Source organism: Microcaecilia unicolor, chromosome 13, assembly GCF_901765095.1.
Source record: "Microcaecilia unicolor chromosome 13, aMicUni1.1, whole genome shotgun sequence".
In the NCBI taxonomy this organism is placed as follows: domain Eukaryota; kingdom Metazoa; phylum Chordata; class Amphibia; order Gymnophiona; family Siphonopidae; genus Microcaecilia; species Microcaecilia unicolor.
This window is the reverse complement of record NC_044043.1, coordinates 82,211,816-82,238,532: the sequence shown is the minus strand read 5'-3', so window position 1 is coordinate 82,238,532 and position 26,717 is coordinate 82,211,816. Positions and strand designations below refer to the sequence as shown.

At 43.9% G+C, this 26,717-nt stretch overlaps 1 protein-coding gene across 1 annotated transcript in view; it reads left to right on the top strand.

Moving 5' to 3' along the window:
• Positions 1 to 26,717, top strand: part of CHD5 (chromodomain helicase DNA binding protein 5) — a 192,126-nt gene that overhangs the window by 21,673 nt on the left and 143,736 nt on the right. Inside the window, 4 exon segments of the mRNA XM_030222487.1 lie at positions 2,691 to 2,815; positions 14,188 to 14,311; positions 19,440 to 19,606; positions 22,695 to 22,919. Coding sequence (XP_030078347.1) covers positions 2,691 to 2,815; positions 14,188 to 14,311; positions 19,440 to 19,606; positions 22,695 to 22,919 — 641 coding nt within the window.

Genomic DNA, 26,717 nt, shown 5'->3' with positions numbered 1-26,717 from the left:
TTCGACAATAAGCCTGATATTGTACTATATTGATAAACTAGGGATATTAGGGGTCATCTTTAACTCCAAACTTTCCTTTAAACACCACATCGACAAAATCACTCAGTCATCCTTTTTTGCCCTGCAACAGGTCCGATCAGTTAGACCTTACCTCCCCATTTCCAATATTTGTATTCTTCTTGCCATAGTTATTACTCACTTAGATTACTGTAATTCTCTTTTCTCTGGTCTGCCTTTATCTTCTTTAAAATGTTTACAACTTATACAGTCTACTGCAGTCAAGATTTTATATAATGCCCGAAAATTCGACCATGTTACTCTTTTACACCAAGAACACTGGCTGCCTGTATCATCTCGGATTACCTATAAACTGCTTCTCGTGGTATTTGAAGGCTTTCTTCCATCAGCCTCAAAATGCATCTTAAGGTTTCTTATATCACTCTCCCCGATTATTGCGTTCCTCACAACAGTATTTATTGCATCTTCCCCCTCCTTCCGTTATACGAATGGATACCACCCGTACCACTGCTTTCATTTATACTGGTTCACAGCTCTGGAATGTTTTACCTTTACATCTTAAACGGAATCATCATATCCCACCTTCGGAAGACTCCTAAAAAACTGCCGCTCAATATTTAAAAGAAAATGGCTCCTAAAACGGCACTTAGGCAGCTATCCAGTGATATTCAGTGCCAGATAGCTGGCTTAAAGATAGCCGATTATATCACGCAATATAATCGACTATCTGCCAATTTTTAAAGGCATACCAGCCACGTTTGGTGGTCATATTTGGCTGCCACAATAGGTAGAATAACTTTGGTTGGTCTGATTTTAACCGGCCAGTGCTGAATATTCATTGCCGGTCACCGAAAACAGCCCAGATTTGAATATCCGGGTTTAGAAACAGACTGAGTCTGAATATTGGGTGGCTGGTTATTAAGTCAGGCTTTCCCACCAAAAATTTTTTTCTCTTCTTTCCCGTGTTCCTCTGGCCTATTTCCATGGATGAGGACTCCTTCACTACATGTTGTCTCTTTTGTCTCTTTCTGAACGCTCTTCTGAGCTTTTTTATTGTAAACTGCCCAGATGCCACATGGCGATTGACGGTATATCAAACAGTGGCATAGCTACGGGGAGCCACGGGGGCCTGGACTCCACAAAATGGATCCAGGGCTCCTGGTTTGCTGATGGGGGTCCCCAACTCCCGCCAGCTGAAGCGTTTCATTAAAATCGAGCATGCGCAACGTGAAGGGAAACAGGGCAGGCAGTGTAAGGAGAGAATCGCTGGCGAAACGCTTCAGCTGGTGGGGGTTGGGGACCCCCAGTGACCAAGGTATGTGGTGTTGTGGTGGTGGTGGGGGGGGGGGGGAGTGACAGGGAGGCGGGCCAAAATGTGCCCCCTCACTTTGGGCTCTGGACCTCCCCTACTTTGAAGTCTGGCTACGCCCTTGATATCAAATATTAATAAACTACTGGCACGCTAAAAGTGGCTTCAGTGCACGGGAAACCCAAACGCTAATAATAGCGCAGGGCACTTTTTAGCACAGCTTAGTAAAAGGGCCCCTAATTGTTACATTAAACAGCTAGGGGTAGATTCAATAAATACCACCCAAAGTCAGGCGCCAGGGTGATGCATGCTAAGGGCCCGATTCTATATATGGTACCTAAAATTAACATGTGTTAGGAAATTATGCCTCAGCCTATTCTAAATACCATGTGTAAATCTACGTGCAGTATTTAGAATACACTTAGGCGTAGTTTATGTGACTAAATCTACACATGTCCATTTGTGCCAACAAAAAGCTGGTGAAAACAATCCATGACCATCTAAACTTCAGGAAATCACTAAAAAACACCCTCTTCGAAAAGGCTTACCCCACCGATCCAACGTAAATCCCTACACCCAGCAACACAACATAACCAATAATCGTACTGGACAATACCCTTCGACCCCCATGATGCCTGATACACAACTACCTCATTCAACCACAATATAACCTTGTATTTGTTATCAACCGACTGGCGAACGCCTTTACGGTACTATGTAAACCACATTGAGCCTGCAAATAGGTGGGAAAATGTGGGGTACAAATGTAACAAATAAAATATAATATGTAGTACCGTGTTAATGCACATTATTTACTACAGGTTCCATGTGTGTTAATGACACATTTGTATAAGTAAATCTAGCCCCAGATCTCTTAGATGAACGAGTGCCCTGAACATACTATATTGTCCCACTAATTCTATACAGAGTGCTCGAAATCATGTGCACAAATTTGGACCTGTGCCCAAATTGTGCATGCAATTTCATTGCTTATCGAGCAATCAGTGCTGATAATTGGACACTAAGAATCTTTTGTTGGTGCTAATTGGCAACAATTGGAATGTACACTTGGATCTTTATAGTCGCTGTTCTAGAAAGATGTATGTGGACATTTTTCCATGTGGATCTGGAAAAGGGGGCTTGGCCATGGGAAGGGCATACGTGGGTCTGGGGCATTTCTAGGATATGCACGTAGTGTTACAGAATTTGGAGGATTTGGGCGCGGATTCTGACGCTAACCACTATTCTATAAATGGTGCCCAATTTGGAGCATCATTTATAGAATAGCGCTTAACCTGCATTTGGGTGCCAATTACAGACTTGGGCTTTATAAGTGGAAGTTCATTCTATCGTTGATTTGCAGGCCCAGGTGTAAGGAAGAAAACCAAGGGTGCCAAGGAAGGCAAAAAGAAGGGCAGAGGGAAGAAGATGGTCAACCTGAAATTCCGATTTGGAGGAATGGCCAGCAAAAGGAAAAAAGGCTCCTCGGTAAGTTGGAACTTTTTCTAGATGTACTGTGAGGCATAAGAAAGATGTAATGTATCTCTGGAGCATCAGACGGTGCTGGGAAAAGGGTCCATCTGAAAGCTTATCTGTCATTAACCCTTTAGTGTCCAATGTTCCCGTAATAAGCCATATGGGAACAGATTGATGGGAACTTTGGACACTAAAGGGTTATTAATCTAACAACCTGACCGGTTTTCCTACTCCACTGCTTTTGATCTTTGTGTAAATCTGTGTTTTAAACGTATATGTGAGGGTAGTACCAGTAATCGCCACTAGGTGTGGTAGGATAAAGATATTTTTTTTATTTTTTTTAGTTATTACATTTGTATCCCACATTATCCCACCTTTTTGCAGGCTCAATGTGGCTTACAATTCATCGTGGATAATGGAAATAGAAAATAATGTACATTTGGTTTTACAGCAAGTATTAGGTACATGATGGTGAAATACGTAGTTCTGGAAATAGAAAAGAGTATACATTTGTTTTAGCAGAAGTTTTGGATACATGATGGTGAGATACATGATAGTGTATAAAATAACTTTAGCACTCTGGAATAATAAAACCGTGTCTCCTATTTAGCTGACTGGAGCTTAAACCACCTCTAGACATATACCTATAAACTACATAGATACACAGAAGGATTTATTTACAAGGATGGAATATAGGCTAAAATGGATGTAAATTATGTCTAAGTGTTTATAATGTGACAGAAGAAAAGGTTGTAATAAGAGTTTTTAAAATGCTAGAATGAACACCTGTCAGGTTTCAACCGGAATAAACAAAATGCCCACTGTATGTCCCAGAGTGGGACATACAGTGGGCATTCGAACTTGACTTACATAACCTGAGTAGGTGATGTAAGTCTCTTCCTGCATGAGGACGACGGGAACAGCAGGTGTTTGCTTGATGACGGCTCTGGGTGGGATGTTCGGCTGCAGTTGTTCCCACTGTGGAGACTGTCAGCATCACAACCCCCTTAGTCTATCTCACCTAAAATCCTATTTCCAACAGTGACCAGTTCAGGTCAAGATTCCATGCTACTGACCCCAGGGATAAGTAACGGCTTTCCGCAGCTCTACTTAAGACCTAAGACTTGTTTTTGTGCAAACAGGAAAGGAGTTAGGTTCTGATTGCTCTGGACCTTGCATGAAGCCATCTGAAGAGAGGGAGGGCAAGATTCTATTTTATAAGAGGGTAAAAGGTCATGGATTTGATATATTTCTTTTCTATGGTACACCAAAGTACTTTACATTTATTATGCAGGTACTTTCTTTGTCCCTCGTGGGTTCATAAGCTAAGTTTTTTGGGGGTTTTTTTGTACTTGAAGCAACGGAGGGTTAAGTGACCTACCCAGAGTCACAAGGAGCTGCAGTGGGGATGGAACCCAGTTCCTCAAGGTTTTCAGCTCACTACACTAACCAATAGGCTGCTACTCCATGATTTACAAACTTCAAAGCCAATCACTGCTTCCAATATTCAGTAAATCCACGGCTCCTTCTCATCTCTTTTCCTCTATGAGCAAGAACAGTGATAACTATAAGACACAGACAGCATTCTGGCCTGACTTTAAAAAGCAATTTACAAATGTTCAGACTGGACGCATTTGAAACAGTTCCAAACTGGAAGGTTATATGTCTGACTCACAGAGATGGGTGAGTCTAATGTCTGCTTAAGTGCTGCCTCACCTCTTGTAGAGCATAGCAGACTAATGTTCTAATGGGATGAAAGTAATACAGATAATACAGCATTTGAGAGGAGATCAGCTGGTCTTATCATATTTCAAGCCCTGTTCTCACAGCTAGATCTCCAGCCACAACAGTACACGTAAGCCTTCCTTCCAGCTGGGCCTTCTGAAAGCTCTGAACGTTCCCCTTTCTGAGTTAGATTTAGACAATATGCAATTTCCAGAGCATATAGAGATATATAGCAGGAATTATAGCTATATTTTTTTATCTAGCTATAAAAGGGACATTTTATTTTGTGTTTGAAACAGGACAGGGGCACAAAATTTGAAATAACTGACTTTTTTTTTCTGAGCATTGCATGTTGAGAAGAAGAAAGGGGAAAGGGAAAGGAAATGGGACTCGATGTACTGCCTTTCTGTGGTATTTTGCAACTACATTCAAAGCGGTTTACATATATACAGGTGCTTATTTTGTACCTGGGGCAATGGAGGGTTAAGTGACTTGTGCAGAGTCACAAGGAGCAGCAGTGGGAATGGAACCCAGTTCCCCAGGATCAAAGTCTGCTGCATAACCACTAGGCTACTCCTCCAAGGAAACACACACACACATGCACATATACAGACATACATATGTACACACATCAACAATCAACGACCATCTACCCTTCAGAAAAATGTTGAAGATCCATCTCTTCAAGAAAGCTTACCCTAACGACCCAACTTAACTTTTAAGCCCACCCACATGAGTCCTGTCCTGACGATTATTACACCTTAGACCATGTCGCCCAATCTCCTTATGCTCATCCCTCAATCTTTTCCTCCTCATCCTTCCTACTCCTTACCCCTCCCAATCTCTTTCCCTTTTGCTCATCCTATCTTTGTTTACCTCTCCATGTTAATTCACATATTTTCACAACCCTACTATTACAATGTTTACTACAACTTGTATTCTCCTTCAAGACTTTGTAATCCTATTTACTATGTAAGCTGCATTGAACCTGCTATCTGTGGGAAAGCGCGGGGTACAAATGTAATAAATAAAATTAAGTGACTTGCCCAGAGTTACAAGGAGCTACAGTGGGAATTAAACTCAGTTCCCCAGGATCAAAGTCCACTGTACTAACCACTAGGCTACTCTTCCACTAGCAGCATTCCATGTAGAAGCCTGCCCTTGCAGATCAGCAATGCGGCTGCGCAGGCTCCTGTTTCTGTGTGCCAGAAATGCATCCAAACCTATTCTGTAAATACGCTTGTATCTCACATAGCATGTGTTATAAACAGGCATTGAGCTAGGCAGAGTCTGGGTGGAATGTGGGTGAAACTCACTTCAATGTGTAACGTAGAGATTAATTCATTTCTTCAGGCCCTTCCCATCGCTTAATCTCACACTTTTCTATTTCATTTTGCATTATTTCTTGGGAAGTAATAAAAAAAGCTAGCAATGGTGTAGCTATGGGTGGGCCTGGGTGGGAACATGCCCACCCATTCTTGGCTCAGGCCCACCCAGTGGTGGCACCCCACATCAACATCTCTCCTCCTCTGCTGCGTCCCGGCATCTGCCTGCCCATCTCTGAACCCCGTCCCGCCCCCGGTTTCCCTTTCAGGTGTCACCGGTGTCTGCAGTGATTCATTATTGCTGCCTGTGCTGGCTCTGCAGGCTTCTATCAGCTGGATCCCACGAGACAGGAAACAGGAAATTATGTCAGCAAGGGCGGGACCCAGCTGATGGAAGCCTGTGGGGCTGGCGCAGGTAGCAATTATGAATCGCTGCAGGTGCCGGGGACGCCTGAAAGGTATACCAGGGAAGCAGGGCTGCTGGGGGGGGGGGGAGCAAAATTCCCCGGGCTCGGGCCTCCAAGGGGGGCCCAGCACCGGGGTCTCTCTCTCTCTCTTTTCTGCTCCTGATGGGACCCGAGTGATCAGGGCCCAACAGGAGCAGGAGAGAGAGAACTCTGGCACTGGGCCTCCATTGGAGGCTAGGGAGGACCCAGAGCTTCCTCCTGCGCTGCTCTGCTGAGCAGCTGCTTTTTCTCACAGGCACACATGCTTGGTTTTAACCGAGCATGCCCTGAGAGGAAAAGCAGCCACAGGGGCAGGCAGTCAGCACTGGAGGTAGACGTCTTCTGCTGGCAGGGCCTCAGGATTCCCGCCAGCCAAGGCATTTCCTGTTGCGGCAGCGATGGGGGAGGGGTGGCAGTGATTGGGTAGGGGGGCGGCAGCGGATGACGATTGGGGGGGGCAGCAGTGGCCCTGCCATCGGCCTGGCAGTGGCAGCCCTCCCCCAGGCCCAGTTCAGTCTCTCAGCGGCCCTGCAGGGAGAGACAGGTTTCAGCGACGGGAGGCAGATGCCATGACGCTGCAGTGGAGGAGAGATGTTGATGTGGGGTAGGTCAAAAAAAAATATATAATCTTTTAATATTTGGGGGGGGGGGGGGGGCATGGCATGGATGGGCCCATCTAAATTAATTCTGGGCCCATCCAAAATACTGGGTCTGGCTAAGCCACTGAAAGCTAGGGAATAGAAATGATACATCATTTCTCTTGAACCTATGAAGAAGCAACTATGCAGCTGGCAAAGTGCAGTTGTGGAGGAAGCAGTGACTCCTCCTCATTGGTTATAATCATTCTTAGTAAAAGTTGGATAAATTCTGTGGCACTTGAAGTATTAGGAGTGGTTAGAGCACCAGTCTTGCAATCCAGAAGTGGCCACTGCTGCTCCTTGTGATCTTGGGCAAGTCACTTAACCCTCCATTGCCTCAGGTACAACTAGGTACCTGTATATACTATGTAAACTGGTTTGAATGTAGTTTCAAAACCACAGAATGGCAGTATATCAAGTCCCATTTCCCTTTCCCTTTCCCTATCTGAGAGTCTACATGGAATGCTGCTACTAATTCAGATTCTACGTGGAATGTTGAGATTCCACATGGAATGTTGCTACTATCTGAGATTCTACATGGAATGTTGCTACTGTATGAGATTCTGTTGCTACTATTTGAGATTCTACATGGAATGTTGCTAGTGGAGGAGTGGCCTAGTGGTTAGAGCACCAGTCTTGCAATCCAGAGGTGGCCGCTTCAAATTCCACTGCTGCTCCTTGTGATCTGGGGCGTCACTTAACCCTCCATTGCCTCAGGTACAAACTTAGATTGTGAGCCCTCCTGGGACAGAGAAATATCCAGAGTACCTGAATGTAACTCACCTTGAGCTACTACTGAAAAAGGTGTGAGCAAAATCTAAATAAATAATAATAAATAGGTCTTCTAAACTTCATGTAACAGTGATGTGAGAGTTGCATCAATGGTTGTGCTTGAATTGCACAAACCTGTCACATGCGTAGAATATACTTTCTACCTGACCTATTATCATAGCATTAATTAAGTGCTTCATTGTAACTGTCTTTAGAAGGGTAACAATCTTTCAAATGGCAATTTGTCTTTAGAGGTACACCAGTGAGATAGATTTATTAGTGTTAGATTTACATAAAAGTACTGAGGATAATTTTCAGCTCATGGTGGTCAATGGTTTTTAAGTTAATGACCACCATGCAGTGGCCTAGCCAAGGGTGGGCCCGGGTGGGTCCAGGCCCACCCACTTTGGGCTCAGGCCCACCCAGTAGCAGCACACCTATGATGTGGCTGGCAGGGATTCCCATCAGCCGAGAACTCCCAACAACTGTCCCTCCTGCATACTTTGTAAATAGCAGATCTTCACCTGCAGTGAGCAGCGACTGATATGCACTGTTTGCACCAGCCCCACAGCCTTCCTCTGATGTATTCCCCACCTTTGCGGAAACAGGAAGTTGCATCAGAGGGAAGGCTGTGGAGCCAACATGAGCAGAGTGTATTAGTTGCTGCTCACTGCAGGTGAAAATCTGCTACTTAAAAGGTATGCGGGGGAGGGGGGTGTTTGAGAGATCATATGGCATGCAGGTAAGACAGGGAGAGACCAAATCAGTTATGGGACAGGGCGGAGTTCTTCTGCCCAGCCATCTTGGGCCCAGATCCACCCAAAATTGGGTGTCTGGCTATGCCCCTGCCACCACGGTTAGAACTGAGTCTGGCTATTCAATGCCAGACCATGTCTAGGCTCCAACCTTGAATATCCAGATATGTGTGGTCACTCAGAAGTTATCTAGACATTGGCCAATATTCAGTGCCTGGTTAGCTTAGTGGATAATTTAAGACAGCCTTTTTGCTGTCTTAACTTTACTACTACAACTTATCATTTCTAAAGCGCTACTAGACGTACGCAGCGCTGTACCCTTGAACATGAAGAGACAGTCCTTGCTCCACAGAGCTTACAATCTAATTAGGACAGACAAACAGGACAAACAAGAGATAAGGGAATATTAAAGTGAGGATGATAAAATAAGGGTTCTGAACAAGTGAATAAGGGTTAGGAGTTAAAAGCAGCATCAAAAAGGTGGGCTTTTAGCTTAGATTTGAAGACGGCCAGAGATGGAGCTTGACGTACCGGCTCAGGAAGTCTATTCCAGGTATATGGTGCAGCAAGATAAAAGGAACGGAGTCTGGAGTTAGCTGTGGAGGAGAAGGGTGCAGATAAGAGAGATTTACCCAGTGAACGGAGTTCCCAGGGAGGAATGTAGGGAGAGATGAGAGTGGAGAGGTACTGAGGAGCTGCAGAGTGAATGCACTTATAGGTCAATAAGAGGAATTTGAACTGTATGCGGAAATGGATAGGAAGCCAGTGAAGTGACTCGAGGAGAGGGCTAATGTGAGCATAACGACACTGGCGGAATATTAGTCGTGCAGCAGAATTTTGATTAGATTGAAGAGGAGAGAGATGGCTAAGTGGGAGACCTGTGAGAAGCAAGTTGCAATAGTCTAAGCAAGAGGTGATAAGAGTGTGGATGAGGTTTCTGATAGTGTGCTCAGAAAGGAAAGGGCGAATTTTGGTGATATTTTAGAGAAAGAAACGACAGGTTTTAGATGTCTGCTGAATGTGTGCAGAGAAGGAGAGGAAGGAGTCGAAGATTACCCCAAGGTTACGAGCTGATGAGACAAGAAGGATGAGAGTGTTATCCACAGAAATAGAGAATGGGGGAAGAGGGGGAGGTTGGTTTAGGGGGAAAGATAAGAAGCTCGGTCTTGGTCATGTTTAGTTTCAGATGGCGCTGAGACATCCAGGCAGCAATGTCAGACAGGCAGGCTGATACTTTGGCCTGGATTTCGGCTGAGATTTCTGCTGTGGAGAGGTAGATCTGGGAGTCATCAGTGTAAAGATGATACTGAAAAACTTTATCTGCTTACTTACTAGTTGACAGGTAGACTATCACCATTAACTACTACTACTACTTAACATTTCTAGAGCGCTACTAGGGTTACGCAGCGCTGTACAATTTAACAAAGAGAGACAGTCCCGGCTCAAAGAGCTTACAATCTAATAGACAAGTGAACGGTCGGTCCGATAGGGGCAGTCAAATTGGGGCAGTCTGGATTCACTGAACGGTAAGGGTTAGGTGCCGAACGCAGCATTGAAGAGGTGGGCTTTAAGCAAAGACTTGAAGACGGGCAGGGAGGGGGCTTGGCGTAAGGGCTCAGGAAGGTTGTTCCAAGCATAGGGTGAGGCGAGGCAGAATGAGCGGAGCCTGGAGTTGGCGGTGGTGGAGAAGGGTACTGAGAGGAGGGATTTATCCTGTGAACGGAGGTTACGGGTGGGAATGAAAGGGGAGATGAGGGTAGAAAGATAGTGAGGGGCAGCAGACTGAGTGCATTTGTAGGTAAGAAGGAGAAGCTTGAATTGAATGCGGTATCTGATCGGAAGCCAGTGAAGTGACCTGAGGAGAGGGGTGATATGAGTATATCGGTTCTGGCGGAATATGAGACGTGCAGCAGAGTTCTGAACAGATTGAAGGGGGGATAGATGGCTAAGTGGGAGGCCGGTGAGGAGTAAGTTGCAGTAGTCCAGGCGAGAGGTAATGAGAGCGTGGACGAGAGTTCGGGTGGTGTGTTCAGAGAGGAAAGGGCGAATTTTGCTGATGTTAAAGAGGAAGAAGCGACAGGTCTTGGCTATCTGCTGGATATGCGGAGAGAAGGAGAGAGAGGAGTCAAAGATAACATTAACCAGTCAAGTGCCAGCTTCACCTAAGCACCGCTCATGGACCGCTCCTGAACTATCCAGTCAGCACAGGGGCAGTGACTGCTGATATCGAGCAGCACTGTCCGGTTAAGCACCGCTCACTTTTCCCTCTAAGCAGAGCAGGAGTCGTCCACCTCCAGTCCTGCCAGTGGGGGGCGCTGTTTCTCTATCACATTTTCAATAGTGAGGGACAGGCAAGCTCTGCAGGACTCCAGGGAACCTGTCTGTCTCTAGCAATTTAAAACACAGTATTGAAGCAGCACCCCCCCCCCCCCCCCCCTCCACTCGCAAAAATGCATTTTGAGGTCTCTCACTCTGCTTAGACGGAACTGTGGTACCACTGCATATCAATAGATAGGCAGCACAAGTGATTTATCCAAGCAAAAGGCTCTCCTGCCTAGTTTAATCGTTTTGAATATTGACCCCTGTTTTACAATAAATTTCATGATGGTGGGAACAAGCCGAGTCAGTCCAGGTTTTACCCCAAAGGTGCAATAATGATTTTCCTATTGAAGTTCATAAGAAAAGTAAGACTTCATCACCTGCATACAGTGGGATTTAAACAAAGACAAAACAGCAGCTAAACTTGTGTTCCTTAACATAGAGCTACCATATATGGTCGACCTACTGCCTGTTTATGTTGATACTCTGAACCCACGTCACTATTACGACTGTAGCTAATACATTCTAAGTAAGCAGTGAGGATTGTTATCAGTGTTGGAGATGGGCAAGTTGGTTTGGATTACACCTGAAAGTTCAAATCCACCACCTTTTCTCGGAAAAACTGAACTCATTCCAACTCTTTGTTCGGATCTAATCCAAAAATAATAACAGCATAATAATAATAATAATCAATCTATGCAAACCCTGATAACAATCGTTGGAAATAGAAGTTCAGTGTGTGACCTTCCTTCCCAATATCGTTATCGGAATTCATAAATATAGCCAAGATTTTATAAAAAACATGATAATGAATGGGGGAGTTTAAAAATATGGCATTTTATAAAAATGTGATAATGTATCTTGGGGGGGGGGGGGAGGGGGTCAATATATGCTTTTCAATCTAGTAAATATCAGGAATTATCACCTGCAGAAAAAGCTGGGGCAAATCTTCAAAAGGACTTATACATTTAGCAACACCCTCATGAAGAGCAATTCTAGACCTGGGTGACCTCATTTACGTGCAGCAAAAGCAAAAAAGAAGTAGGGGTGAACCCTGATCTTTCAAAAAAAAAAAAAAAAAAAAAAAAAGACAGGGTTACCAGAGGGTAAGGGGAAATTAATTTTATTAAATAAAAAAGCAACAAACTAGAGAACCATGAGTCTTGCTAAGATGGACGGATTCGACACGGGCCCATGTTTTGGCAAGAACGCCTGCATCAGGAGTCATAACATCTGAAAGGTCTCAAAAATGGGTTTAGAGAGCCTCCATCATTGCCTCGATAAGGGGCCGTTTTACTAAGCCGCGTAGGTGCGTATGTGTGTCCTAGGCGCGTCCAATTTCGAACTACTGCCCGGTTACTGCATGGCCCGGGTGGTAATTTCATTTTTTTATGTGCGCCGGAAAAGTTTCCGGTGCTATCCGGGCGGTAATCAGCATTGTACGCACACTGATGATTACCGCCCGCATGAGAACTTACCGCAACGGGTGGTGGTAAGGTCTCAGGCCCAAAATGGATGCGCGCCAATTTTTATTTTGTTGCACGTCTATTTTCAGCCGAAGAAAAAAGACCTTTTTTTGTAGGTGCGCTGAAAAATGGACCTACTCATGTCCAATACATACGTCTACACCAGCGCAGGCCATTTTTCAGTGCACCTTAATAAAAGGACATCTAAGCATACAAATCCCTTGAATATTGATATCAGTGAAAGTATCTCCTCAAACCCTGCTGTACTCATGCTGAGTCCATCCATCATAGCAAGGCTCATGGTGTAACGTGATATGGTTTATAATCTCTAGTTTGTTGCTTTTTTATATGATAGGATTCACCCCTACTCTTTTGCTTTTGCTGATCGATTCATGTAGGGGTTTTTTCTCCTTTCCCCTTTTTCTGTGACCTCATTTGCATGGCACTTGCATGCATAAATGTGAAGAGCACTGGCATTTTCCCAGATAAAGGTAACTCTTACCCACATAGGTGGCAGCAAAACATTTAAACTCTAATTCTGTAAGGGTGTGTGTAAGTGGCAGGGCCTATAAATGCCAGGGGGCATTCACAAGGGTGAAGCATGAGAGGATCATGGGTGGTGCTGCCATTTACATGTGCCACGTACAGAGTATTCTAATTTATGCTTACCCATGCTGCATGTAGGCCCTGCAGTTATACCAGGTCTATGGCTCATGTAACTACAGGTGCCCAGATTTTAGGTATACTGATGTCTGGTTGCTATGGGGGAAATTCTATAAATGACGTTCAGAATTTGGCACCGGAAAAAAATCGACGCTGAACAGTATTCTATAATGAGTGTTCCAGGATCGGCACCCTTTATAGAAAAGCGTGTAACACTGGGATTTGCACTCAGCTTTGGGCACGAGGAAATACAGCAACTGAAACCAGGTGTAAATCCCGGCACGCAAGTTATGCACAGCTCCCATGGCTATGCCCTCCTTTGAGTTGCATCATGCATGCTATAAGATTTTCACATGGATCTGTATTGAATAGTGCCTAGCGAGATGCGCACGCAAGTCCAAATTGTTGCCAATTAATGCCAATAATTATCACCCAATTATTGGTGCTAATTGACTTGTGTGCACAGTTCTGTGCATGGAAATTTGCGCGTCATTTATAGAACCCAGCCATATATGTGTAGTGACTGAATATAACTGCTATACATATAGCTGATGGCAGTCAGCAATCTATAAGTATATTTAGCACAACTATTAATATACGTGCACAACCAGCATTTTTTTAAAAATCTGCATACTACTACAGCTGAAAATTGAACCAAACATCATTGGCCCTGATGAAATCCAGACCCAGTAAAAATACAGGGGTCCTTTTACTAATCCTCGTAAGCGTCTATGTGTGCCCAACGTGCACCAAAATGGAGTTACCGCCCGGCTAACACGTGGCTCTTGCAGTAATTTCATTTTTGGCGTGCGTCCGATACGTGCGTCAGAAAAATTATTTTCAGATGTGAGTATTGGGCGCACGCCAATTGGCATTTGATGCATGTAGGTCATTACCACCTAGTTATTGCGTGAGACTTTACCACTAGGCCAATGGCTGGAAGTAAGGTCTCAGACCCAAAATGGACTCGTGGCAATTTTCATTTTCCACAAGTCCATTTTCGGAAAAAAATTTAAAAAGGCATTTTTTTTACAGGTGCACTGAAAAAGGATTCTGCACACGCCCAAAACATGGGCCTACAGTACCGCAGGCCATTTTTTCAGCGCACCATAGTAAAAGGACCCCATAGGAAGAAGGCTGAAAGTTCAGTTCGCTCTACATAAATGTCCCCCAACCTTCTTAGCATTAGAAGTGGTTGACTTCACTGTTAAGGAAGACTTTTTTTTTTAATGTACAAACCCATCACTTCTTCGCCCATATGTGTATCTGTTTGCAGAGCGAGGAGGATGAGCGTGAAGAGTCGGATTTCGACAGCGCTAGCATTAATAGCTCTTCGGTCCGCTCTGACGTCTCGACCGGTTTGATAAAGAGAGGAAAGAAAGGAAGGAAAAAAAAGAGAGGTTGTAAATTATTTTATCATTCTGCTTCCTTCTAACTTTATTTCCTAACCCTTTTTTTCCCATCAAATCTCGTGAAATATTTAACTGCTGCATTGAATGCTGAGTCAAAAAATTGGGCAAAGCTGAATATAATTTGCCTGCCGGCTACCCAGCAAGGAGAGTGATGTACAATGGCGCCCTTGCTCTGTACAAGCTGAGGGCTCCTTTTACTAAGCAGCGGTAAGCCCAATGCTTTAGCCCAATGCGGGCTTACCGCTCGCTATACAGGAAGTACCATTGGGCTACCGCAGCAGCCCAGCAGTACTTCCCACCCCTAGCGTGCTGTCATTTCCAGTGCTACAAAAATGTATTTATTTTTGTAGCGCCAGAGTGTGCCCAGCGGTAATTGGGTAGCGCCAGATTAACGCAGGAGCCCTTTCTGCCACCTTAATGGGTGGCAGTAAGGGCTCCTCCCCAAAATGGCCATGCAGCAAGTGCTTCACTTGCCGCCCGGCCATTTCCTGTAAAAAAGCGAGACTTCCCTTTTACCAGCTGCAGTAAAAGAGGGCCTCGGCGCGCATGTAAAACGTGAGCCGACACCAGCCCCCTTTTCCTGCAGCTTGGTAAAAGGGGCTCTGAGTGAAGTATCACTTCCCAGACAATCTCATCTTGGAGAGCAGGGACAGCCGGAAACTCTACTACGGTTCCATCTACTTCGCCTTACCAAATGCTGTTTTTAAGAATGACACTTTCAACGAGGATTTGACTGCTAATCAAAATGATATCTTTCCACCTACTGTTTACCTCTGCCTCATTGCTAATGATACCATTAAGTTAAGTATGTTAATAACCTATCCCACAGTGCATTATTATCATAAGATGAGAAGGGGAAATTTCATTTAGTTATTGTCTAAAGCCATTATATAAAGGCCATACCACAGGGGTTCTCAAACCTGCCTTCAGAAACTTGCAGCCAGTCAGGTTTTCAGGATATTTGCAGTAAACACCCAGAATATAAAACACACAAAAAAGAAGAAGAGGGTAGACCAATATCCTTCCAAAACTACTACTACTACTACTACTATTTAGCATTTCTATAGCGCTACAAGGCGTATGCAGCGCTGCACAAACATAGAAGAAAGACAGTCCCTGCTCAAAGAGCTTACAATCTAATAGACAAAAAATAAAAAAAGTAAGCAAATCAAATCAATTAATGTGAACGGGAAGGAAGAGAGGAGGGTAGGTGGAGGCGAGTGGTTACAAGTGGTTACGAGTCAAAAGCAATGGTAAAGAGGTGGGCTTTCAGTCTAGATTTAAAGGTGGCCAAGGACTGGGCAAGACGTAGGGGCTCAGTAAGTTTATTCCAGGCGTAGGGTGCAGCGAGACAGAAGGCGTGAAGTCTGGAGTTGGCAGTAGTGGAGAAGGGAACAGATAAGAAGGATTTATCCATGGAGCAGAGTGCACGGGAAGGGGTTTAGGGAAGGACGAGTGTGGAGAGATACTGGGGAGCAGCAGAGTGAGTACATTTATAGGTTAGTAGAAGAAGTTTGAACAGGATGCGAAAACGGATAGGGAGCCTGTGAAGGGTCTTGAGGAGAGGGGTAGTATGAGTAAAGCGACCCTGGCGAAAACAAGTGTTTATTCAAATTAATGGCTAAGAATCACTCCACGCAGATCTATATTTTGGTGCTTTAGGATTCAGGTTTGCTCAGTCTTAATTGATGAGTAAAAATTAGTAAAATAAAAGCATCCAATAAAAGAGCAGCAAAAGCCACAAGTAGACAGAAATCCAAAAGATATGCAGTGTGTCTGGCTGGAAGTCATTCTTAGTGGAAAAAAACAGTGAGGTGAATCCAGGGAAGATTTATTTATTTGTAGCATTTGTAGCCCACATTTTCCCACCAATTTGCAGGCTCAATGTGGCTTACATTTGCCGTAATGGCGGCTGCCATTCTGGGTAACAAAATAACAAATGGTATTGCATTAAGGTGCATGCATACATGGTAACATACATGGAGCATAACATATGTGGAACAAATCATGGTATATATATGTATCATGTGTGTACATACATGGAAAACAAGAATAAATTATGGTTTTGCACGAAGGTTCCTGCGTAATAAATTGGATTGTAATATACATTAGGTCATCGACTATAGAGGGGTCCTATTCGGCATATGGTTTTAAGTAATACTGCTTTATCATTAATGTCAGAGAGGTTGATCAGTCATGTGATAAGAGTTCGGTTTTGTATAGATCGTATATAGTGTTATTTTTCGTATGTAAGATGGATGCTTATGGTATGCCTTCTTGAAAAGGTCTGTTTTCAGTAGCCTTTGGAAGATGGTTAGGCTACTGAAAACAGACCTTTTCAAGAAGGCATACCATAAGCATCCATCTTAAATAAGATAACAAATAAGTCTTTATTGGGAATGACTAAAATAAGACCCCTGAGGCAGGCCTTCTGGCCGAAACACGGCCGTGGCGGGTCGTATTTTAGTCATTCCCAATAAAGACTTATTTGTTATCCTCCCTGGATTCACCTCACTGTTTTTTTTTCCACTGCTCACGGTTTGGTGAGGATTGTCCCTCCTTCTTTGTTGTTTCGTTTTGGAAGTCATTCTTTAGACATTAATTTTAATAAACACTTGTTTTGGAATGACATTGGTCTACCCCCTTCTTCTTTTTTGTGATTGTAAAGGGGGGTTCCTTCCGCCATTTTCTTCTCTTTGAGTAAATACTCATGACATCTATTTACACTGATGGTGACCCAGAATATGCAGATTTCCCTTATGTGTATTTCATGACAGGTATCCTGTAGGAACTGTTGACATAGCGTATGATCCTACTGTACTTCTCAACCCTCAGGCTCCTCAGTTCACCCCTGGGTGATCTGCACCTTTGCCCTGTTGTCTTCTTCCTGTCACTGATAAAAATTCTCATGGCCGTTGACCTCTGATGGAAAACCTCTTTGACTAAGGGCAATAGTTTGTGCAACTTAATTCAATAATTCACTGTTAATTGCAATTAACAGCCAATTATTGGCTTAAATTAGCGTGAATTGGTGTTAATGGCACCAATTAGCATTTGCAAGTGCAACTGCCCTTAGTCACTAATCTAGAAGTTGTACACAACTTCTAGGGGGCGTGGATATTGGAAGGGCATGGGTGGTTCAGGGGTGTGCCTTGGAGTTAGGTGCACAGGTTATAGAATACAAAGAGTTATGCACCTAACTACAAACACTTCCACCAGCCTTTGACATGGCTTTCATTGACCTTCCAGAAGAGTGGCGGAGGACAATAGTGGAGGTGTGATGTCCTTGTCCAAAACACAGCTTGACTAAGAACATCTTGTACTGGAATTTAGTGTTCATTAATCCCCAGTGTCCCATATCTATTCATGACTGTAGGTATCCTAGCTACAGTACATCACAGTGTTATTAAATTGCTAGGGAAATCTATTAAACTTGTAATATGATTGTCTTTTGGAACGCTGAATAATGTAGTGTAGTTTCTTTGCCATCATCACATGTGGATACTTAGAAATAAAGCTCAATAAGTCATACTTGATGGATTTTTTTTATTAGACTAACTCACTATATGAGCCTGATGGGGGGAGCAGAGCTTTTTGAAAATAAGTTATCCCAACAAAAAGGCGTCACCTACACTTTGTTGACCTATATATTGTAAAGGGTATCCTCTTCCCTCAGCGGTTGCAGCTCTCCACAACCTGAAGAACACCTTCTAGTACTGCTCCTTTTTCCCTCAGAACAATGAGGCTTGTTATTGCCTAGGAGGGGTTTCCCTCCTTTCCTCAGTTGTGGCACCAAAACACAAAACAAAGCACAGTTATCATTCACCTTTCTCAATCCGGTTAGTTTCCCAGTGCAGGCTTCCACAGCTGCTTCCTCTCCCTCCCTCTTGGGGAAGAGTAGCAGCAAATTATAAAAAAAAAGAAAAAAAATACCCTGTTCAGAGTAGCGGGGTTTTCCCAAAACACAGTTCACTTTTAGCCCAGCTTTACCCCACTGCTCAGTTTAGCCAGGCTTTCAAAACACAGTTCAGTTCTAGCCAGCTTCAAAAACATAGCTCAGTCCAGCTAGGCTTTCAAAACACAGTTCAGGTCTAGCCAAGCTTTCAAAAATACAGTTCAGTTCTAGCCAAGCGTTCCAAAACACAGCTCAATTTAGCCAGGCTTTCAAAAACACAGTTCAATTCTAGCCAAGCTTTCAAAACACAGCTCAGTTTAGCCAGGCTTTCAAAACACAGTTCAGTAATGGCTTTGCGTGGGCTCAAAGCCTAGGGTCCCACCCTCTTGGTCAGTCATACTCCTACCTGACCTCCTCCCGCTTGACCCGGCTTGGCCCCGCTACTTCCTTGGCTTTCGCTGAGCCAGAACTGAAAAGTCCATCGGCTCTTCCAGGGTGTTCTCCGGTTCAGTCAACTCCATAGGGCAAGGCTCCCCCTCTGCCTCTCTCTCCTCAGGAGCCCAATCCATATTCTCCTCGCCCCGCCCTTCTCCCAGCTGCTCACCCTTTCTTTCATTAAAGCTCTTTGGTGGCTCTTCTTTCTCCACCCACCTGTTCCACCACCTCTTCCACTAGGTTGGATAATCAGCCTTATTCCTTCCCCTGCGGCCCTCCTCTGGAGACTCCTGGGAATGCACATAGTTTCTCTTATCCCCGGTCTCCCTTGGGGCATGCTGGGAGTTGTAGTTCTTTATTTCTAGTTTTTTTCTGGGGAATGCCTGCCTATAACGGGGGTATTCTGGCCTATCCCAGGGTTCCTTTGGGGCCTGTCCTACATACTCTTTACAATATATATAGGTCAACAAAGATCTTTGCTGATTAAATACACAAATTTTGGGGCTCATTTTCAAAGAACTTAGACTTACAAAATTCCACAGTATTTCAAACTATTCTATGGAACTTTGTAAGTCTAAATGCTTTGAAAATATGCCTCACTAGTATGTCATTTTTAGTACCACAGGGTATTCAGGTACTGGATAACTCTTATACCTTAACCTGGAACCCTACACCTGCAGCATAGGGAAAATAGGAGGGGGGTGTTTTGAGTCATATTTTAACCTCTTTCCCTCGTACAGTATTGAAAAAAGTGTATTTTCCTTCTGTTTCCATTCCTTGCCTCAGTTGAAGAAGGAGATGGCTATGAGACTGATCATCAGGATTACTGCGAGGTTTGCCAGCAGGGGGGGGAGATCATTCTGTGCGACACCTGCCCTCGTGCCTATCACCTTGTTTGCCTGGATCCAGAGCTTGAGAAAGCCCCAGAGGGCAAGTGGAGCTGTCCACACTGCGTAAGTGGCTCTTTTAGTATTGGCAAAATAGGACCAAGCACTCAAGTTTCAAGTTTGCTCATATTTGACATGTTGCAACAAGAGAGACCTTTCTGGGCGGTTTACAATCAATAAAATCAATAGATGTTGAGGAAGTAGAAAGAAAATACAATAATTGATAGGATAGGGAACAGAGGAGAAATACGAGAGTGGAGGAGCGTCTCCTGTGAAGTGTTTCTCTTTGTTCCCACCATCCTTCAATTGTAGAAGACAATCATCTACAATTCAATTTTTTTTAAATATGATAGTGTTGCCAAAGGGAAAATACAAAATGGGGAACAGAGGGGCCGATATTCAGTGGGACTTATTTGGGTAGGAACAGCTCATATAAGTCCTGTTGGCCGGGTCATACTTGAATTTTCAGTGGTACATGCTTGGAGAGTGTCTCTGATAATCCAGGCAGACAGCTTCAGTGCCATCCGGGCAGCATCAGGACAGTGCAGAGGTTCCTTCAGGAGAGACGCAGAACAGGCTTGTTCCTGGTATTGACGTTTTATATATATTTTTTGGAAGAGAGGAGACCAAAGAAGCTTTCATTGTAGCACATTTTCAACAGTGTACATTTTACACCATATCATCTGAGGTTGTTCGAGACCCCTGAGGCAGGCCTTTGGGCCGAAACACGGCCATGTCGGGTCATTTTTTATATAATAAAGCATTTTTTTGATATCCTCATTCATTTTCCTCACTTTTTTGTTTCATATCTCACGGTATCGTGAGGGTTTTCACCTCCTTTTTTTTGTTGTGGCTTGAGTGAGTTAATACCATAGGTGCACAATTTGAACAAATATTAGCACAGACACTGTCTAGATGCTGTTGCTCAGGAAAGAGGTGTCTCTGTGCTAATGATTGTTAACATTGTACCCTTATATTAATAACTCACTCGGCAAAGTTCTTTCAGAACTTTGCAAACATATGAGACAATCCACCTAGGACTGCTGATGAAGGCTTTAATGCCGAAACACAGCTTGTGTTGAGTCCCGTTTGCCTGTCTACAACTGATTTTCTTGAATGTGTGTGGAAGTTGCACTACTGCCTAATAAACGACTTCCTTTGATATACTCCTGGTTAACGTTTGGTCATTCTCACTGTGTTTTCTCTACATTCATGATGTGTGGGGTCTACCGTGCATAAACCAGCTCTCCAGTGCATGCAAATATATGTCATGCATAGTTCTTTGGGGTACCCTGAAAAGCTGAACAGCTGTGGGGCTACCAGTGCAGATGTGCAAAGCTCTGCTCTAAAACTAAGAGCCTGTGAGTGTGACTCTTCACAGTCACAGAAACTGTAGTTCTCAGCCTGGTTTATGAGTAAGCACTTAGCCAGTCAGAGTTTCAGGATTTCAACAATGCATATTTATAAGCTATATTTGCATTTCCATAAAGACAGTGCATGCAAATCTTTCTCAAACGTACCACTGTGGATATCCTGGCTAGGATAGAGAAGGGAGGGTACTTGAAGACCTGTCTAAGAACAGGATCTCTGTGCTTCAAGGGCTTGAGATTCAATGGTCACATATTTTTGTATTGTATCCTCTAAGTAAGGTTGTGCTATATTGTTAGGGCTGGCTTTAGCCATCAGGCAGACTAGATGGTTGCCTAGGCCAGCAGCTTCTGTGGGATGCAAAGAGCACATGTAGTTGAGTCAAACCAATAGTCCAGGACATCTATCGGCATATACTTTTACGTGCAGGGAGAGTTGGCAATTTTCAAAGCCCATTTACCGGGGTATTAACTTTTAAAATTGCCTACATTTTGTATTTCTATGCAAAGCAAAGTATGATACTGAATAATATAATGTCCAGTTATTCATTTTCACAGGATCGTTCTAGGAGGAATGCGTTGGGAAGACCATGATGATTGTTGAGTTTAATTATCAAAAACATGGGGAGTGGGGTGTAAGGATGATGAAAGCTAATTGAAGAGGTGTAAGGTTGAAGGTTTCCATAGGATTCCTTGCATGGACCCTTTGTATCTCTCCACTGCTACTGTAAATTCAATTGAAATTTTGATTATAAATGGAGGCCCTATGTAGAGTGCCCTGATCACATGTCTGTGGCTTCAGCTGTGAGGTCCAGATGCCTTCAGTGCTGAGCCTGGCTCTTTGACTTTCTTCCTCCACTATGCCCTTTCCCTCACCTACTCCAGAGATGATCTAATTTAACTTTTTGAAAGATTATAACTATGGGTAGCATAGATTGTAAGTCTTGGGGGAAAATATTCAGCTTGTGGCAGTAAGCAGCCTGCAAGTCACTAATGACTGACCGGAGATGGGAAGGCGGTAGAACGAGAGGACATGAAATGAGATTGAAGGGGGGCAGACTCAGGAAAGATGTCAGGAAGTATTTCTTCACGGAGAGGGTGGTGAACGCTTGGAATGCCCTCCCGCGGGAGGTGGTGGAGATGAAAACGGTAACGGAATTCAAACATGCGTGGGATAGGCATAAAGGAATCCTGTGCAGAAGGAATGGATCCACAGAAGCTTAGCTGAAATTAGGTGGCGGGGGGAAGAGGGGTTGGTGGTTGAGAGGCTAGGATAGGGGAGGGCAGACTTATACGGGGTCTGTGCCGGAGCCGGTGATGGGAGGCGGGACTGGTGGTTGGGAGGCGGGAAATACTGCTGGACAGACTTATACGGTCTGTGCCCTGAAAAGGACAGGTACAAATTCAAGGTAAGGTATACACATATGAGTTTATCGTGGGCAGACTAGATGGACCGTGCAGGTCTTTTTCTGCCGTCATCTACTATGTTACTATGTTACTTACCCTGGATATTCAATGCTGGGGAATGCATTACGTCTCCCAGTACTGGATATCCAGGTATATCTACTGACCCGGAAGTTAACTGGGCACTGGCTGATATTCAGATTGTTGTCCAGTGCCTAAACGAAGGACAGCTGCATGAGTTAAATCCAAATCACTTTATGGTTACCTCTGGGAAAGAGAATTCAGATGGACCAGATACTAGAACAGAGATGTGTTGTAGTGTCTGACTCGGGATGCATTGTCAACATTTTTTGATAACACAACTCTTTGTGCTTCACCTTCAGGAAAAAGAAGGCATTCAGTGGGAACCAAAGGAAGAAGATGAGGATGAGGAAGAAGTAGGTGAAGAGGAAGAGGAGGAAGATGATCATATGGAGTTTTGCCGCATCTGTAAAGATGGGGGAGAGCTGTTGTGTTGTGACACCTGCCCATCTTCATATCATTTGCACTGTCTCAACCCACCTTTGCCCGAAATACCAAATGGCGAATGGCTATGCCCTCGTTGTACGGTAATGGGATTTGCATTTACTCTTCATTTGCAATTAGATTATTTACTTCCTTTATTGCAGAACTAGCACTGCCCAAAGTGCAAATTATCCCTTTCTGCTAACCTTAGGAACAGCCAGGAATGGACCAAAGGGAAACCAAGCAGCTGATATATTGACATTGGATAGGTTGACCAATCAGATACAGAAATAAAAATGTCCTTCCATGTCACCGTGGTCCAAATGTTGAGATTTATGGTCATTCAGTGAGTGAGGAGAGCAATTCCTTGAGTGACAGATGAGTTTCTGCAGTGGTTATTCTAGGATTTCTCGAATAGGAGGGTTAATTCTATGAAACGCCACCTAGGTTTAAGCATCAGGAAGGGGGGTTGTGGTGCTCTAAGCCTACTTTTGCCTTGCAGTATGAATCACGCAGAATCACGCAGATATCAGGACTCAAATCGCAGGAATGGCTGCACACCAGAAGAAAGCTGGTGTTGTAGCTTAAATACCATCATTTACCCAGTTTTTGGACCAGGAGCGAACTGACCGTTCGGGCAACCGGGCAGTGCTCGAGGGCCCAGAGGCTCTGCCCGGATGCCCGCTGTTGTCCCTGCCGTTCTTCCGCTGTTCTCCCCTTTCCCACACACTACCTTCCTTCCGCGGCCACCACTGCTGCTGCTGCTGTTACAGCAGTGGCGGCAAAAACAGAAATAAAGATCGCGGAGCGCCGCACTGTCCCTCCTGTTGGCGGCTGCCGGTCCCGCCTTCCTCGAACAATTTCCTGTTCCGGGGAGACTCTCTCCCGAAGTCCCCTTACTACTCCAGGGAGTCTGCCAGCAGCATCAAGTAAGCTCCAGCTGCAGCCAATAGGAAGAGAGCAAGTAGCACAAGGTACTAGTTAGTTTCTGAAGTGGAAATGCAAACTCGGCTCTCTTTTGATTGGCCACATCTGATTATATTCCAGTCCCAGCCAATTTCAGCCACCAACTAAATATAACATTATAATTTCATTTCATTTTGTTCTAACCTACATTTTAAATGTAAATCCTATAGGACATTAATATACATTAACCCCAAACATTCCCAGACCAACCAATAAAACCTCCCCCAATAATAGATGAAGAGCAGAATGTTACACTTTGCAACTCAAGTGTACAATAAATCTGGTAATCAAAAATAGAAACCAAGGTTCAAAATATGCATCAAAAAGTGGTATTCTTATATATCTTTTACAAAAATGTCAAAAACATTTCTTTAGAAAAATATAAATAACTCTTTATTAATCCACCAATATATTCAACTCAGAATTCTCTGAGGGAACTTAAAAGACTCTCCAGCATGGAAAAGTCCTCCGACCATTTCAAACAGAGGTAGAAAAAAAGGAGAAGTCTCACACAAATATTTTAAAATGGGTATTTTGCAACAACAGTTCAAACTGCCATATCGATCCTGCTCCAACCGGTTTCACCCTCCATGTGCTTCTTCAGGGAGCACCATAGAGGTCACAAGGCAGCACCACTCATCCCATATACTGTGGTAGAACGGCAGTAATACACATTTTTTTTTACCCCATGTAGTCATCCCCTCCCTCCCTCCCTTCCCCTTCCCCTTCCCCCCTGTCCCAGCTTGAACTACGTTCTACTTCTCATCTCTCACCAGTGCCAGCTCCTTCCCTGTAACTCCTTTCCTCTCCACCTCTTGTCCCTTTCTTATGTCTTACACCTTATCTAGGCTTCTGTTCCTCATTTTATCTTCCCTATTTCCACCTTTTCTCACCTCTTTCAGAGGTCTGTCCTTTTCCTTTGTGTTAGAGAATGACATGGGGATGGGGATCCGCAGTAACCGCAGAGGTGGGGATGGGGACAGAGCCTGTGGGGACGGGGTGGGGATGGGCACAGATCCCACGGGGATGGGGCGGGGATGGGGACAGAGCTCGTGGGAACAGGCACATACTTTGTCCCCATATCATTTTCTAACTTGAAGCCTGTTAATGAACTGGACTGTTATTTATGTTTGAGTGATGCAGACCGATATTTTGATTTTTGGAAAAACAAGCAAACATGCTGGCCACAACTAGCAAAATTTACATGGGGGCTCCTGTACATTCCTGCTACCAGTGTTGCAGGAATTACCACTATTGTTAGCAGAATCTGTGGTACTTCAGGAGTCAAACACCACACACCAGAATGAGAGAGAAATCTTCTTTATTAGCCAGCAAACAAAGTAGGACATCAGCTCTAGCTCTCTCTGTGTCTTGTCCTTCTGTGTCTCTTCTACTGAGCTCTCTGGATCCTGCGTCTCCTGTCTGTCCTCTAACGTAAGCTGCTTCTGCTCTCATTTATATATTATTCCTAAACCCCTTCTAGCCCCCCTTTCTCACCAGATGGTAAAGAATAGATTGATTACCCTGACTTGAACTAATTATCTCTATACATTTACTCCAAAATATCAGTTACATAGGTTTGAGATATTTCCTAAACTGACCTATGACCTGGGACCTCTCACACTAGACAATGTGGCACCTATCTCTTGCATTTTATTATTATTATTAAATTCTTAGGTTCCCAGCTAACTTCATACTAACTGCTAACTGGACTCTGGCATTCATTAAGGGGTCAAGGGCCAAGGGGCCAGTCTTGCTTAATGGCACACAGACATGGTTTGTTATTACTTTCAGAAGACCAGTCCTACACTTAGCTAATCAATCAAGGAGAAGACTTTTCCTGACCTCTTTCACCTAGCTTCATACACAGAACTCGCTAGGACTGTGGATAATTCAAACCAGATGATGACCTCTTAAACTGCAGACAAAGCTCACTTGAAAATCAGACACTGGATTTAAAAGATATTCTACATAGAAATAGAACTTATTAATTACACAGAATAAAACATATTCTAAAATAAGCAGAAATCAGAATTCCTTATAAGACAAAATCTAACTCATCTAGAATATCTAAATAGCATTCAGCCTACTCTTTTAAAACTGCAGTATGCCTTACTGAGAATGTGTGGTAAATAATACCTATGAACAATCCATCACTCAAAAAGGGACAAAGAAAGTTTCATTTCTCTCAGACCTTTCTAACCTCTAGTCTAGCAAAAGCTAGACTTCTGAGTAATTAAACCCAGATGGCATTCTTCCACTTTACAGGACTGAACCAAAGTTAAAATTAATATGATTTCTCTGCCCAAGCTGCCTCACCAGTACATCTTCTAAGAAGACCTCTTCTATTGCAGGAAGGACTGTGGAAGATGGGAGAGCTAGACTCAATCTTGAGATTGTTGATGACTTCATATTCATCCATAGATTAAAAAATCATAACAGTGCTTCATAGGGCATATTTCTCCCCTCTAGGGCATACAGAACGGGTTGTATTTTGTACCCCTGGACATTTTAACAGGGTGGATTAGGATTCCTCGGGGTAGTAGAAGTCAGCTATTGTTGGGGTTGGAGGGGTAGAGAATGGTGGTGAGGGGGGTTATTATAATTTCTCATTGTTATTATTGTTTTCTATTTGAGATTTATAAACATTAGTTGCACAGCATATTGTCATCACCCTGATCCAGGCCGGAGATTTTGGGACAGCCTTGGATTTCTGACCTCCCCATCCTGTTGCATTCTGGAACTCACAGCATTGGTTTCAATGGGCAGGATCAGGCACTAGAAATCCCACAGTGCTTTGGGATGTAAGTTCGAAACCAGGACTGGCCAAAAGGTCTCCAGCCTAGGACTGGGTAACTTGACAGCTCTCATACTTTGCTGACAGACGTGTTCATAGGCAGGGTTTGGTGGATTGTGGGCAGAGCCTACAGGGCTCC